General features: G+C 37.5%; 1 protein-coding gene across 1 annotated transcript in view; it reads left to right on the top strand.

Annotated features, from left to right (window-relative positions):
• Positions 1 to 17,254, top strand: part of SYNE1 (spectrin repeat containing nuclear envelope protein 1) — a 472,071-nt gene that overhangs the window by 7,105 nt on the left and 447,712 nt on the right. Inside the window, 1 exon segment of the mRNA XM_043592628.1 lies at positions 558 to 844. Within this exon segment, the coding sequence (XP_043448563.1) occupies positions 778 to 844 (67 nt within the window). The 5' untranslated portion in view covers positions 558 to 777.

The raw sequence follows: 17,254 nt of genomic DNA, 5'->3' as shown, positions 1-17,254 counted from the left end.
AGATTTTTTTTTAAGTTTTTATTTTTAAATTTTGATCCCAGTGTAGTTAACATACAGTGTCGTATGGGTTTCAGGTGTAAAATACAGTTATTGAACAATTCTGTACATTACTCAGTGCCCATCTAGGAGCTAAGATGTAATCTCATACCTGGAAATTGTACAGATGAAACAGCAAAATATACGCACAAAGCAGGCTGAAATAGCGTATATAAGAGAACTATGTCTGCATTAGTGTGATTAAGAAATAAGATTCAGTATTGGACTTCATAGTACATTCACTTTCATAGATCAATGGAGAAAGATTATAGTTTAAAGAGAAAACATGGAATACGTGAACATTTCCTTTTTAGCAACCAACTCGATTATGTGTATCTCATGTACGTATTTATTTTCTCAAATATAAGAATTCCTAGTATTTGCATAGTGCTTAGTAAATATTTTACCTGGCAATGAATTATCTATTCGAATTGAATACAAATAGTTTTCTTTTTAGCACTAGGATGACCTATGTAGTTTTTTTTTTTTTTACTATTGTACCTTTTCTATTTGTTTTTCAGATTCCTGAGTTCATTTAAGAGAACAGTCTTAAAATAAAAGAAAGAACAGAAGTGGCTCAGTCTTGGAAGTGCCATCTCCTTGCCAGCTGCTGCAAGCGCTGGGGATTCGTTTACGACCGAATAGATCCAGAAAGCTCCAGTATGTTTTCGTGAGTGATATGGTGCTACATCGCCCGGGGACAAGAGTGTCTGCTGTCGGTTTCCTGCTGGGGGAGACAGCATGGCTGCCTCCAGGACGGCCTCACGGTCTCCCCGGGACATCGCCAATGTGATGCAAAGGTTGCAAGGTAAGGGACAGAAATGTCAGGGTTTGTTCTGTATTTTTAAAGTACACTTTAAATACCAACTTAACTCAGGATCTTTTCAATTTGCTTGCACTTTTATTCAATTTTATGAAACTACAGCAAGGGATCACAAAATGACGTCTCTCATGCTAGCCTTTTCAGACTAGTCATGCTGTTTGAAGATGCTATCTTTTTCACGTAGAAAAGAGACAAAGACAAACCTCTTTGTTTGGTTTTATGTCTGCATTAGTGTGATCTTTAGTGGTTATTCAGTGTCTAGCTGGGAATTCAGTTATCGCCAAACTGCCCTTCAGTCACCAATGACAATACAGTGCCGTGACAGTGCACAAGGGTATCATGACGATGGTGACAAAAAATTGTACGCTGTGGTCAGATAAGTCAACTAATAGTTTAAATATCCAAACTAGGAAGCCCTCAGAGATCTAGAAAGTCTTTTAGCAAAATGAGGGGCAAAGAGGTGCAGAGGGTTTAAGACGTGACGGGATTAATGGCGAGTGGCAGTGTGTGGACTAGAACCACCTTCCTCACCACTGTTCTTTCTCTAATAGCCAACTTTTCTAGAAGACAATTAGCAGTGAAATGTTATAGCAGCTTATAGATTAATTCGTAATTGTGAATTACACACGCATTGAAACATGTATATTCTTTAAACCATAAAAATAACCATCTTAGAAGACTATGAAAATATTGCTTCCTTGTCACAGTCCTAATGCTACCTCTCCCCAACTTGAAACGGATATAAACATATTCAAATTTTATAGGGTTTTTTTTCCTGGTATTTGTCAGGAGAGCCTAAAGTAGTGTTACAGGTTGGCTTTTTGCTCTTCGAGTATCTCCAGCAAGCAAGCGATTGCTGTGGTTTTCTACCGCGACCATCATATTAATCTCTTACAATCCCACCTTCCTCATTTATAGTGTATTTGATGTGAATAGCAGTCATTTCCAGGTAAGCCCTCTTGACTTTCAAATACAGGTGAAACTCTGAACATTCGTGGCCCAGGGCGTGCTCTCAGCTACAGAAAGGCATGAGCTTAGTGGAGCTGTGCGTTTCTCCATGTCAGACCGGAGACCACCACTGTCCCTGACATCCCTGCAATCACAAGGCTCCCATGCATGTCGATTGTCCTGGGCTGGTTTTTGATGCTTCAGTGCCAGTGGCACTTATTTCAAGTTTATTGCTGGAAGATCTCATCGTCACACCAGAAAGAGCTTGGTTAAATAAAAGAACAGATCCTTGCTGAATATGTGGGCATAGACCTCCTCCATAGGGCAAAAACAAACAAACAAACAAACAAACAAACAAACCCTGATTATGTCTACACAATGCTAAGGATCTCCAGTTTAAATTGTACATCTTTTTTTGGGTAGATGGAATACTGAACTTAGAGTTCCATTTTTCTGTCTGTGTCTGTCTTTGTTGTTTCCTGGGCACAAATTCCTGAGCCATGTTGTGCCTCAGTGACCTCATTTACAAAAAGATGGAAAGGAAACCAGAGGCCCCTTACAAAAGATAAGGAAGATAATTAGGTAATAAAGCAGATTTTCCTTTGAGTTTATTAAATATGAAAATTCCCTGGATCATATATATGTATATGTATATATGTGTACATATATATGTATGTATGTGTACATATATGTACACATATGCATATACATATATATGTACATACATATGTGTGTGTGTATATATATACACATATATGTATATACACACACAATAAAGGGAAATTGTACAGGGTAATTTGAAAAAGATTAAATAAGATTCAGATTATGATTGTACAAAGTGTTTACTTTTTATTCTTATTTTGCTTTGAAATTTTTTTAGTAAGGTAGTGGTTAGGTTAAGAGGGGAGGGGAGAGTACTGTGCCTCAGTCTCTTATTATTTCTGTAGTGTATAGATATGTGGTTTTTCCTGAGAAGTGTGTGGAGTAGGGGAAGGACTGGAGCCCCTCACTCCCATCCCACGCCTGGCTTGTCCCAGTGGCTGTCCCATTTTAACATCTGTGCATTTCGAGACCCCACCTGTAAAATGCGGACTGCTCACACTCTGGATTGTTTCAAGCTCAGCAAGATGATGACAAAAAGTGCTTTAAAAACTCTACTCTCATCTAATGAGCTGTTCAAATAGCCATGGAAGAAAATTGGATGAAGAGGCATAGGCTTGATAATTTGTTGCAAATTTTTCTAGCCATGCAGATTTGAGAAGGAATGTTAGTAGTTTTATATATCCTGTGCTGTATAAAACTAGTAATTTTATTACATAATAAAGTGACTATACTCACTGTATTAATTACTTTTTCCTTTCTAGTAAAAGGAAGAATTATAACATGTGATAAGGGTATCTGACAAACTCAGAACAATAAACCTTCTACCATTTGACAGTAGACAAAATTCCTGAGCACTAGATATTTATCATTAGTTTTTAGCATCAATTATATATATATACATATAGTTTTTAGCATCAATTATATATATACATACATACATATATATATACGTGTATACACACGTATATATATATATATATACACACATCAATTATATATACATATATGCATCAGTTATATATATACACGTGTATATATATGCATATTATATATGTATATATAATTGATGCTAAAAAATAATGATAAATATCTAATGCTCAGGAATTTTGTCTACTGTATATATACATACATATATATATATATACATATACATACATATATATATATATATATATATATATATATATATACACACATACACACACACACACACACACACACGTTATTAATGGCAGCAAAATGAAAGGTCTGTACTCCCACAAGGTGCAGTGGAGCTAGCCTACAGCAGTGGAAACAGAATGTAACAGAAGGTGATATGGTGGATATATCTGTTAGCATATTGATCTGCTGGGTTACTTGTGCTGAATTAGCTGGCAAGGTTTGTGTCTCCACTGCATCTCAGTTCTCATTGGGCATCCTGCTGATGCTTTGAGCCCAAACAAGAGTCAGCCTCCCCAGACAGAGGAGATCTATTTTCTGTCAAGGGTACTTAGTGTCTGTTCTTACCTGCTGGAACCTCCAAACCAGTGACCATGGTGCTAATTAACGGAGGGCTAGCATTATTGTCCAGATAATGAAGACAGATGAGAGAATATATTTGAGGAAAAATAAATCTGTTAACTTAAAATATAACCAGAGTTGCTATTTTCAAAGTTCAGATCCATGAGGACATTTTTCTAGAATCCCACCCTTTTTTTTTTCTTAGATAATCCAAGTAACTGTGTTATTTTTCCCCCTCTTGAGTTTTATTGTCCTATTGGATCTGTGTATAACTAATAAAAATCATGTAGCTTTGCATAATGGCAACTTGGCTTTGCTCACTTGCTTATTTAGTTTATAACCATAATTGTTGACTGTTTTTCTGCTTTTAATTTTTATTTCTAGTGCTAGGAAATTGAAACACATACACAGATTGCTACATAATTTAGCTGCTACTGTAGTAGTTCAATATTTCACCTTTGCCAATATTTGTGCTTGTTTGAGCATAATGTTTTAGGCTGGGATCCTGAATTATGGATGAGCAGACAGACTGCAATGCAGACTTTCGTTTGCTCCTAAGAGTAATGAAGGTTTCTGTAACTTCCATCAGTTTAAATATAACCTTAAAAGCAAATACAAGACAATAGTATGATATAAGAATATTAAAATTTTAAAAGCACATTGTTAATATATATCTTTTCGGCTCTTTAACGGCTAAGGGGTTCCATTTCACGGTGGCTTATGGAGTCATTTCAGTTGTTAGTCACATCTAAAATAAGATACATGTCTGAACTCTTAAGATTATAAATTTCTTTAAGACAATGACAGTATCTCTGTAAATGTCATCATGCTGCTACATAACATTAGCTTAAAAAAGATTTGTTGAATGGCTTTTATCAAATACATTTTTTTTCATCTGAAGATAATCTATCAAAGTTTAAGGAATTTTAAATGGACATATCAGTGTTTGTTACTGTAAGCCGGGGCGGCATCAGTGTAAACTTACAAAATGAGTGATAAATGCCAGAGAAGATTCAAAATGTGCATGCGAAGGTGTTGTGTAGAGATTACTTTGATAAAAAAGGAGGATTACTGATTGCAAGGTCGAGTTTTTATTTTTAAACCTGTGAATAAATTCAAGGCGAAAGAAATGAGAAAAGGGATAAATACGTATTCTTGGAGACGTATCTATGAAATTTGCTAACTGTTCAGTAAAACCTAATCATGCCTCCCTCTAAAATGGCTTTTATGGTTAAAGTCTTTTTTGGTTAAATATGACATTTCTTATAAATCTATTATACTGTAAAATAAAACCTCAGCTAACAAAAAGTAGAATCAGGGGCACCTGGGTGGCTCAGTCAGTTGGGCGTCTGACTTCAGCTCAGGTCATGATCTCACAGCTCATGAGTTCGAGCCCCACATCGGGCTCTGTGCTGACAGCTCAGAGCCTGGAGCCTGTTTCAGATTCTGTGTCTTCCTTGCTCTCTGCCCCTTCCGGACTTACACTCTTTCTCTCTCTGTCAAAAATAAATAATACATGAAATGAAATGAAATGAAATGAAATGAAATGAAATGAAATGAAATAATAAAATAAAATAGTAGAATCAACATTAATAAATAAATGGCATAATTTCCTTTAGTGTAACATTAAATAAACATCAGAGAAGGAAAGGATTGTCATTTATGAGGATTCTCATTTTTTTACAGTGCCTTGAGAGATTAACTTCTAAATTTTATTACTCTGACTTAATGACTCTTCCTATATTGCCAAAAATCCATTTATTGTATTTAGGATGAAATTCTCTATTTGGTTTAATCTCTTTCTTCCTACAACGAATGTTGTGTGCTACTATCTCAAATTTAAATACTAAGCAAAATGCAGCACAAAACAGTGATCATTTATTTATGTTTTGGAACATCATGGTTAAATAAATCTTTAATGAATAAATGGATAAATCACAATCCCTAAATTAATGAATTGAAGATGAAATTAGTCAAGACATAATGTAAAAGCCAAGGAGGAAGCCAGTTAAATGGAATCCCACTGTATTTGCCCCTTCAAAATATCTTTTTAATGTGAATTTTATTTTTAATCAAACTTGGGTTATGATCATAAAATCATGTTAAGGACACACATCCAGCCGAACCAGTGCCTATGCTCAGCTCTCAGATGCATGTGTTGTTTTTTTTTAACTTTCATGCTTTAAAGATATTTTTCCTTCCTAACGGCATATTACATGTTCATATTACTTTTAAATGCAATAAAGTGTATAAGTTATACATTCATATAGTGAATGCCCTGTCCTCCAAACCTGTCTGCAGAGCTGTTTTACCTATCCTGGGTTATGGAGAAGGTGCCTGAAGGCCTTCAAGATCTTCAAAGGCCTGCAAAAATATTGGCTCTCAAATAGAAAAAGAAAACTGCTAAATCAAAAATTCACAGAGGTTTAATTCTCTCTGTGCCTCTCTGTCTCTCTCTCAAAAATAAATAAATAAACTTAAAAAAATTAATAGAGGTTTACAAATGTATAATCATTTCAACTAGTCAAATGTAAATCAAATCAATTCAAAAATTATATATGGGTTAATATATTTAAATATGCAGTTTGGGTACTCTATATTGCTGTTGATATAGTATGTGGCTGGCCTCTAGGCCTAAGAGCAATTGAGGCCTACAAATAAAACATAAAGCATTCCTACACATTGCTTTCAAATTAATTCCTTTTAATATACCACTTAATTTTGTCACTCCCGTGATGAAAATCTTCCTTGACCTCTTGACCTCCTTATTAAATCCCAACTTCTTGACTTGGCTTCCTTATTCAAGCTGTGTCTTAACTGCCCAGCATTTGTCTCCTCTCGCTCCCCTACCTAGCCCTAGATATCTACCAAATGCCACTATTTGCAATGCTTTCAAGATGCCCTGACTCTTCTGTGATCTTCTAGGGAGCTTTTGGGAATGAACTCTCTTGGCTCCTCCTAAAACCCGACTTATCTTCAAGTCTCAACTTAAATTCAGCCTCCTCCATGAAGTCTCTGTTGCTGATAAAATCAGAAATTCTGTCTAAAGCCCTTTAGCACTTTGTAGCACTATAATAGGAATTATCTAGTATTGCTTTGCGTTATGTTATGTGCGTGTGGCTAATCCAACCACTCAGAATATAAACACATTGAAGGCAAAAACTGAGTCAATTTCACATCAGTGCCCTACAGATTGACTAGGCAGTGCATTTCATAATGTGGATTCTTCATAAGTATTTGTTGAGTGAATACAATATAAATATGTAATATCATACTGATTTTCAATGGTGGAAGCAGGGCGACCCAGAAGGAGGTAATTTGGGTAAACCACCAAGAGAGATTAGGGTAGCTTGGACTAGATACTAAACAGTGGAGGGGGAGAAAAGTGGTAAAAATCTAGATTTATTTTGCAAGTAAAGCTGAAATAATTTTCTGATGGATTGAATGTGGTATATGAGAGAGAGGAAAGAAAGTTGGCCCCCTCATTCTTCATTTTGAAATGAGATAAGACAAAAGACTATTGGGAACAGGGTTGAGGAAACTCAAGAGCTTTTTTTGGATGTGTTCCATTTTAGAAGGCTGGTGGATAGCCCAAAAAGTGGCTGAGTATATATGACTGTAGACATCAAGGGAGAGGACACAGCTGGAGAAAGTATTTGGAGATCCTGAGCGCACAGACAGTATTTAAAGCTGTGGGGTTGGTCGACACCACCTGGAGAACAAGGACACATAGGGAACATAGGTTTGAAAAATCATCCACCATTGGTCGATGAGGTGGTGAAGGAATGAGGAGGGTCTCATATGTGAGATTGAGAAGCTGCAGCCTATGTGGTAAGAAAAAGAAGAAGGAAGATCTGGAAGCCAAGAGAAGAAAGAATTCAAGGAGGGAGTGATCAATTATGTTAATGCTGTTAACATTCTTTTTATGTTCCTGCTTCCAAATGTTTATAGTATATAAAAAGATTATGTGTTTATATATATAAATATCAGGCCTGAGTGAGCCAAGTACATGTGCATATAGTTTCAAATTCATTTCTGGAAGAATAAAAGAATAGCCCTGTGCATTCCCCATAAAGAGTTGCAAGATTCTTGGAAGTTAATTGGATAAGAGCAATTCCTTAAGAATTTATTAAGTGTAATTCTGTACTTCATGTAGAGCCCAGTCAAAAATGCATCTTAAGAATAAAATGCCTCTCACTCTGGCTCTAACAAGTCCTGCGTTCTTATGGAGCCGGTGGTCCTCATGAGAACAGTGCTCCCACTGATGCCCTTTTGTGTGTGACTGTCGCATCTCAGTGCCTTCCTTCCTTGTGCACCTCCTGCCCTCCAAAATCTCCGCTTGCACACCTTGACATCATTTTTCTAGGTTCTTTCCACATAACAAAGTTAATAGCATTCCTCTTGTGTTTTGGAGAAAATCTTCATGGAGTCAGTGTCATGTATTTTCATTGCTTTGGTCATTGTTTAATTAGTTCCTCTAGGGCATAGTTTCTTGAAAAGAGAAGGTATGACACTGTAAGTGGGTTATCTGAAAGATGGGGAGGACTCTGGGATTTCTTCCCAGAAATCTGGGAGGTACCCTTCCCAAGACTGGAATGGTACCCTTCCCAAAAGGACTTGAATTTGGGAAAACTGCATTTGCATTGAGGAAAACTCACTGTGCTGGTGGCTATTTAACCCTGCTTGTGTTGGATCAGAATGGGTTCTTGGGGTAACCTCTTGCAGAAGGAGGAAGACCACACTGGTGCCCATGAACTTTAGTTCCATTAATGTGTAATTTAGGGTAATAGATACCTATAAAGGGGAAAAACATACTAGACTTTAAATTTCAAGTGACAAATTTCTCCTGTATCTTTTAAAAATGTTTATTTATTTATTTTGAAAGAGAGAGAGAGAGAGCAGGGAAGGATCAGAGAGAGAGAGAGAGAGAGAGAGAATCCTAAGTGCAGAGCCTGACTTGGGGCCCAACGCAGGATCAGTTTCAAAAACTGTAAGATCTTGACCTGATCCAAGACCTGATCCCAAATCAAGAGTCAGATACTTAATTGACCGAGCCATCCATGTGCCCCTATCTCCTATATCTTAAGAGCCTTACAAAAATAGTTCATATTCTGAGCAGTTATTTTTCTCTTTTATTTTCTTTCTAATTGGGGCTGATGAGAATATTGACAGATTCTTTACATGGTATTCGCGCCTAAATACAAAGCTCCTGATCTTTGTATGACATCCTACAATTTAATCAAGCAGTCATTACTCAGGTGTTCAGGTAATCATGTACTCATTTGGACAGTTAAGAAGTTATGGTATAAGAATATATTCAGCTTTGTCATAATGTTGAGAATAGGCAAATCATAATTTTTTTATTTGTCTGTAGTCAAATGAATGGAAATATCTGGAAAAAGGAGAAATTGGCAACTGCCTAAAATAGGGTCTGGGCCAAATGATTTATGTAAGATTTTAAATTCCTTATATTGAAGTTTGCTTCAGTATTTTTAAAATGGTTTCTATGGTAACTTGTGTTCTTTTTTTTTTTTTTTTCATTATTCACAATGACCTCTTGCATAAAAAAAAACAATTCCTTCCTCTACTGATACTAATCTTTCATGTTTAGTAAACACTGGTCTCCACCCATGTTTAAAACAAATTATTTACCTTGAATTACACAATAGTTCTCCATTCTTTCAGTTTCTTTCTCTTCAAGTGTCACCAACGTTATTCACATGGCATTTTGATCCCTTTTATCTGTTTATTCTTTATTATACTATTGACTTGTTTACTAATTTGGGAAGAAGTTTCAGATTTCCAGGACTTATCTTGTGTTTTTGTTGTTGCTGCTATTATTATTTTATGAGCCACAGTGTTTCTTTTGCTGAGAATTCCGCTAGTTATATATTCATGGCCTACATTTCCAGGTCCTTTGCTTTTCTCAGACTTCTTGTAGATTGTATCGTTTTATCCAACTGTGGTTGATATGAGCATCCATTGCCTCAGTATTGAACAGAAAATGTAGACTTCTTACCCAGAAGCCTGGGCATTAAACTAGACTGCACCCTTGACATTGTAACAAGAGAGATCTTTCAAATACAACTCTGATTGTGTCCTTTTCCCTGTTTAAAAGCCTACAATGACTCATCATAAACTTCCAAATAAATTCATCACACAAAAAGGATCTTCATCCTCTGGCTCCTTTTCATCTTCCAATCTTTGTTTGGGATTATCTTCCACAGATTAAATTGTGGCGTTCAGTCATCTGAAGCGCTTCTAGTTTTGTTCAGGCAAACTTCTCTCTCATTGCCATGTCTTTTCACGTCCTCCACTGCACCGCCTCTCGCTTTCCTTTCACTTACCTGGGCTTCTACTCAGGCTGCAAGACTTAGTTCAGACATTGTCTCCTCAGTGAAGCCCATCCCAATACCACCAGCCAAAATGAAAGGATTCCTTCTTTGTACTCTGAACATGCTTCTATTCAAGTATTGATTACAGCAGTCTATGATGGTTTCTTTCTTTCTGTGTCCCATTTGAATATTAGAACCTTGAGGGTAGAGGCTTTTATCTTCTGCAACTTTGGATATCTAGTACTGAGCACACTAACTTAACATTTAGTAGGTACTCAGTTCTTTCAAGTGTACATTCCTGCATTTAACTAATATGTTTTGAGCATTTACTGTGTTCAAGTCCTCTGACTACAGATGTGAACATGTACAGAGTTCCTGTCCTCTTGGGGCTGTAGTCTACTGGAGTGACGTGATAATTGATGAAAATTCTGTAAACTTGGTGATAGGTATCATGATAGTAAGTACGTGTTTGATGAATAAATTTAATTTTCACAAAAACATGCAGTTGGAATTAAGTAAATTGACCATGGTAGCACACTATTTAATGGTCTAAATTATTTTCATGTTATGTTTTCCTCTGCCTGGGTTGAAAACCCTTAGTTTTTTTGTTTGTTTGTTTTTGTTTTTACGTATGTAGTGTCATTATTTAGATAGGAAAGGGACTTATAGTTCATAATTTGATCTTATTTTGTAAATGAAGTGACAGAATTCTAGAGCAGTGAAGTGATAAGCAAAGGTCCTAAGTAGGTATTTGAGGAACTCCCATCTCTGACAGAATTGAGGGATAACTCGATATTCATGCAAGGTTATTCTTTTGCACAGTTGCTAATGATCACTGGATCATGATGGATAGGAGGCAAGACTGGCTACATGATTTTGCTATTTGGCCCCGAGTAAAATAGAACTGTGGCCCCTTTGTTCAACGGTTATTAAGAATAACTAATATGCAGCAGGGCATTAAGCCATGTGTGGAGCCCATCTTAGTGCAGAGCCCTGTGCGATAGTCAAGTCCCACACCCATGAGGCTGGTATGGATGGAGGAGACTTTGGAACACGTGAGACCCTGAAGACTTTAGGGCCATCATGGACGAGAAATTAAGAAGTGGGAAAGGATGAAGAGAGGAGGCAAAACATCAGAGAGCCGTTAGCTATTTCAAAATAGTACCTGGGAACAATCATGTCTAAAAGGCAGGAGAGAAGAGGAGGGCTCGCTCATCCTCAGCTCAGCGCAAGGCTAGTCCTCAGGCATTACTGGTATTCTTAGTCACCTGCTCTCTGGATTAACACGCTGGGGCCCAGGGAGCCTTCCTGTCACTTGCAACCTTATCTTCTAGGTTCACAGTAACTTCCCACCAAAATGAATCCATGGTCTTCTAGTGAATTGAATTTGCCCATACGTTTCATCAAAGGAAAGATCATTTTGAATACTAATTATTTTAATATTCAGTTTTCTACCATAAACATTTAGATCATACTAAATAATTATGATAAGAAACTAGCAATTATTTTTTTTATTTCTGGGCATATACTCATGCCAATTATATCCCTTTAATTTCTCTGTCCTTATCATTAGTAACATGCAGTCATATTTGTAAGAAATGTGATATATGGCATACAAAAAGTTTTGTTGGAAATGTTTTGTTTTGATTGCATTTTATTCAGTGAAGTTGTGAAAAATCCTTAAAGAGTGCCTTGCTCTTGTGTTTACAAGTCAAAAGGTGTGAAAACATTTAGTTTGTGAAAGCACTGCCAAGTTCATGGGTCTCATACAAGATATTAGAGTCTTAAAGAGTTAGATATTTTGAGATCATTTTCCATTTGAATGTTATGATACTTCTTTTTTTATCTATATTTATTTTTGAGAGAGAGACAGAGTAAGTGGGGTAGGGAAAGAGAGAGAGGGGGACAGAAGATCCAAAGCTGAGCTGTCAGCACAGAGCCTGATGCAGGGTCCAACGCAGGGCCGTGAGATCATGACCTGAGCTGAAGTCAGATGCTTAATGGACTGAGCCACCCAGGCACCCATGGCACTTCTCTACTTACATAATTTTGGTAGGTAGACACCTATGCATACTTAATGAATTTAATAAATGAATATAAAGTGCCTTTACATCTGACTAGAACACGTATATACAAATAGCACTCTTTAACACTTTCTGTTTGGTTTTACTGTATCTGTTTTCTGTGAAATACATGCATCTCATCTCTATGACAGATGGCTCCTTTTCAAAATAATATCTTTCACCAGCACAATAATAGATAAAGAAGGAGTGTTATTTCTGATATATTTTAAAGCTTTTCATATTTTCATCTTTCAATACTTTGTACTTTTAAAACGAATAGTTTTATGACAATATTGAGTCTTTTTCTTTTGAATTTTTAAAAAAAATTTTAATGTTATTTATTTTTGAGAGAGAGAGAGAGAGAGAGAGAGCGCGCAGGGCAGGGGCAGAGAGAGAGGGAGACACAGAATCTAAAGCGGGCTCCAGGCTCTGAGCTGTCAGCACAGAGCCTGACATGGCACTCGAACTTACAGACCGTGAGATCATGACCTGAGCTGAAATTGGATGCTTAACTGACTGAGCCGCCCAGGTGCCCCAACAATATTGAGTCTTAAAGATATTTTTATGAGTTTAATATAATGACAGCAGTGGTCACATGAAACTTCGTTAATATCTATAAATATTTGGAAGATGGTTAGTTATAGTAAAAATCTAACAGTGGCTATTTAACTATTACCCATAAAAAGATCTGCATTTTTTAGGTTTCCTAAGCAATACGTAATAGTTGAAATCTAAGTGTTCTGGAAGACTTATAGAATCTCACAATGTTTGAGGGAAAAATCTTAAATGATCAAGTTGTCTAATTCTGATTTTAAAAATAAGTGTTTGAGATTCCTAAAGATTAAATGACTTAGGCAAAGTCATGCATTTAGTTGAGGCAAAATAGTACTAGAACCTAGATTCTCTGATTCTCTCCAGAATTATGAAGTTTGGTGGCATTTTCCCCTCATGATAAAATTGTATGGTTCATTACTAAGCATTGCCTTTTTAGCTTGGTTATGAGTTGAAAAGCAAGATTGGTATTTAGCGTATGCTTACTTTATATAACGTTATATGCTTTGTATTTACCTCTAATTAGAGCACTTAATTACGAATAATTGGAGCTGTTCAGAGCTGTAGCCAATATCTTTCAACTTGGCAAAACATGGTAAATATTCACTAAATATTTGTCGAATGGATGTCAGGTTAGAAAAATTCAGAGGGTAAAAGAGAGAGATGAGGGGGGAGGAGGGAGAGAGGGAAAGAGAAAGAGAGAGAGGGATCTTTAGCTCATCACTTCATTTTTCAACTGTGCTTCAGTGGGTGTTGCGAAGATTTCTCTGTCGGTACAACTGACTTGCTATAGTCACTTGAGCTGATAAATATCAATTACTAGACTATAAAGTACAGTGCTGTTCTCAAGGATGCGGTTTCTTCTGAAAATATTGCCACATGCTCGGTTAATTTATTTGCATGTGTGTGACCCTTTGTCGTGCTATGAATGCAGGAATGAGCGACAGTTCAGTAGATATTCCATTCGTACAGCAAATGTGAATTGAACACCTCCTGTGCTCCAGATACTGTGTTAAACATCGGAGATCTAACTCTGAAACTGACAGTGGTGTCCTGGCCCTTCAGGAACTTCAAAGCTAGTGACTAGGTTGTAGCCTCGATTGAAGAGTTTTGCAATGAGTCACTCTTGAACAGGGGGCGGAGGACCCTCAGGGAGTTGGTTGAGATCTTTCCTTCGCTAGCGTCAGGCGGTCCCAGGAGCTTCCCTGGCTACTGCCGTGCTTGTCCTCCGGCTTGGGCACTGGCCCTTCCTCATGTTAATTCGCATGCCAGGTTTTAGGAACTAGGCCACGTTCTGACAGAACTGCCAATGAGCTCGCCTTCTTGCCACACTCCAGATGGGCCGTTGGGTTATGGACAACAAACTGTGGCTCCTTCTCTCTAAGCACTGCCAGGCCACAGACTGTGAAGATGGTGGGTTAAAGGATGCTCACTTCCTTCCCCATGGCGCATCCATAATGTTAGCCTATTCTTCATTATACTAGGGAAAGTTGGCTGTTGTTCCGGGTCCAAGAAATTTAGGAATAGTGATTATTAATTATTACTTTCCTGAGCTTCCTGTTTTAATTTTGGTTAGGGGAAGGTATGGACTAGTTGACTAGCACACTCTGCCCATTTTATTTAAAACCAAGCACTACTCTAATAAACACACATACACATAGTTCCAAGAATAATTAAAAAAAGACAACAAATCTTTTTGAATTTGTAGAAGCCCCAAGACTTAATCGCAACTATAAAAATGTCTTCGAACATCTGCCTTTAGAAAAGTAAAATTGTTCTTACGTTCCAAACTATTAAAGAGAGCCTTTCTGCCCAGAAAGCTCTGTATGGTTTCAACTTAGAATTGGTTTTAACTGGCTGAGTTACTGATGCCTCAAAAAATGGGGTTTTAAGAGAGAAATAAGGAATCAGACTTAAGTGCAGACCACTGAACTGAAGTGCTGTAATGCATTTCTTCTCGGCATTCTTGCTTTACAACCAGCTACACATTAATGTGAGCTTTTATGTGTTTGATAAAGAAAACAATTTCCTGTTATCCAGAATAGCTTCTAATGTGGGTCAGATTATTGATGCAGAACGTTAGACACCCCCTTTTCGTTTCAAGGACAATCGGTACTTTGAAGTACCAAGTGGCCTTTGTTTCTGGTTTAAGGAAGGAGACACGAGTCCAATTCTTCATTGCTAGTTAGCTGCTTAATAATTTAACATAGAAAATATGACGCCTAGAAAATAGATTTTATCATTCCTTTTTTTAGCCACGTAGGCTAAAAGCAATGACTCCAAATGGAAAGCTAGTAAGATTTCTGTAGTTAAGCAAACATACATATTCTTCATACACTATAGTGGTTGTTTTTAGCATTCTGTCAGTGAGATTAACTAAAAAAAATATTAGATAGGTTTCTGAATTGTTTTCCAAAATTTAAATAGCTTGAGTTTCCCAAATTATACAAATAACTGTTTATTAAAGTTCACCCAACATAGAAAAGTATAAAGAATGAAGTGATAGTCTTTCCAGTGTCACTGCATAGATAGATAGATAGATAGATAGATAGATAATAGAGAGAAAGGAAGGAAGAAAGAAAGAAGGCAGGGAGGAAGGAAGGAAGGAAGGGAAGAAGGAAGAAAGGATTTTGGTGGACATTTCCCCCCACCCCACTATCAATGTACTCACATTCAAATGAGGGGAAGGTCTTTTACTGTGAATGCTGTTTTATTCTCTATGGGGTTTTTAATGGGGCAATATATTGCGCACATCTTCACACATCAGTAATCTACAGTGACATCGAATGGCTAAAGAATATTCTGTTTTAGATAAGCACTGCTGTTGGTTTAGCCAATCTTCTACTCTGTCTAGCTTTTCAGTATTTTAGGTAAGACTGATAATCCTTTAAAACAGGATGCTTTTCTTTCTGCATTGAATTTTATTTTAAGAAACAGTGAATATGAGGTAGTTTATGACTTTTAAGAATCAGTTTATGGGGCGCCTGGGTGGCTCAGTGGGTGAAGCGTCTGACTCTTGGTTTCGGCTCAGGTCATGATCTCATGGTTCAGGAGTTCATGCCTCGGGCTCTGTGCTGTCAGCGTGGAGCCTGCTTGGGATTCTCTCTCCCTGTCTCTCTGGCCCTCCCCCACTTGCACTTTCCCTCTCTCCCAAAATAAATAACAAACTTAAAAAAAAAAAAAAGAATCACGTTTATAATTAATTTTAATGAACAAGTTCCCCCCCACCCCCAAAATGAGATTGTGAAAGTCTAATAATCATTATCAGTGACTTAAAAGTTTGAATATAAGTTAGGATAAACTTTCGATTCCTTGTGGGGCATTTTTCCAATGAAGTCCCCACACTTTTTTCCCCAGAAACGGTCACACTACCTAACCTGAAAGCGTAGCTCTGGCGTCTGCACCCACTCAAAATGGGAACGTTTCTGTCAGGAGCTGACGCTTCCTTTCCTTTGATCAGACCGATTCCCATGGAGCTAAGGGCAGAGCCGTCAGCAGCATTTCATTTAAAATGACACAAACACTGGTGCAAAATAACACCACCTGTGTTGTTCTGAAGCTGAATTTAGTCCTTCCGTGCAGAACGAACACTGAAATCAAGGATGCTGGCCCAAACAAGTCTCCAACTCCGATGTGATAGGCAGGTCAACTAACTGTCTGAGCTCTCAGTTTCATGCTGGGAGTGGGAGTGAGAAGTTGTGGGAAGTCATGAAAATACTAGGCGCCAAGATGCTAACGTTTTGCCTCATGTTCCTGGCAACAGTTGTTTCACCTGCAGAATAGTTGCTTTGGTCTGAAGTACACGGATCCTCTCCCCTGCTGGCCCTGCTGCGGCCGCCCCTGCGTTCTGACCTCTCTCACGTTTACTTCTTTTTTGTCCCTCAGCTTATGATTAATGGTCACCAAGGAGGCGACTCTCCCTCCAAGTTAGCGTTCATAGTAGGACTCGGTCCTCCCTCCCTTCCGTCTCTCCAAATAGTAACTATTTAAAGCTCAACAGGTATGAACAAAAACAAACAAACAAACAAACAGCTCTGGGTCTGGTTTCAGATCATGAGGAATCTTTATTTATATCCCACTTGTTCCAGATAGGATTGAAAATAACAAAAATGCATACAACCAGATGCAGTTTGCTTTTAAATGAGGAAGTGAGCAACTTGGGCCCGTGGAAAGTACTAATTAACATTGCCTTCATTCTTGGCTTAACACAGACGTGTCCAGATTTTTCTAAAGCTGAGAGTTGAGAGAGTTGGGGTGGTGGAGGAATGGAAGGGGAAGAAGATCCACTCAGTATCTTATTTCCAAGTTCCTTACTGCTGACTTTGACATCAATCTAAGGCGCATAAGCACTGACCAGAAGGAGTGGGAATCAAGGGGTAAGACAATCCCAGACA

The sequence above is a fragment of the Prionailurus bengalensis genome, chromosome B2, assembly GCF_016509475.1.
Source record: "Prionailurus bengalensis isolate Pbe53 chromosome B2, Fcat_Pben_1.1_paternal_pri, whole genome shotgun sequence".
Lineage (NCBI taxonomy): Eukaryota > Metazoa > Chordata > Mammalia > Carnivora > Felidae > Prionailurus > Prionailurus bengalensis.
The sequence above is the reverse complement of the archived record's forward strand: the minus strand, read 5'-3'. Positions and strand labels throughout refer to the sequence as shown.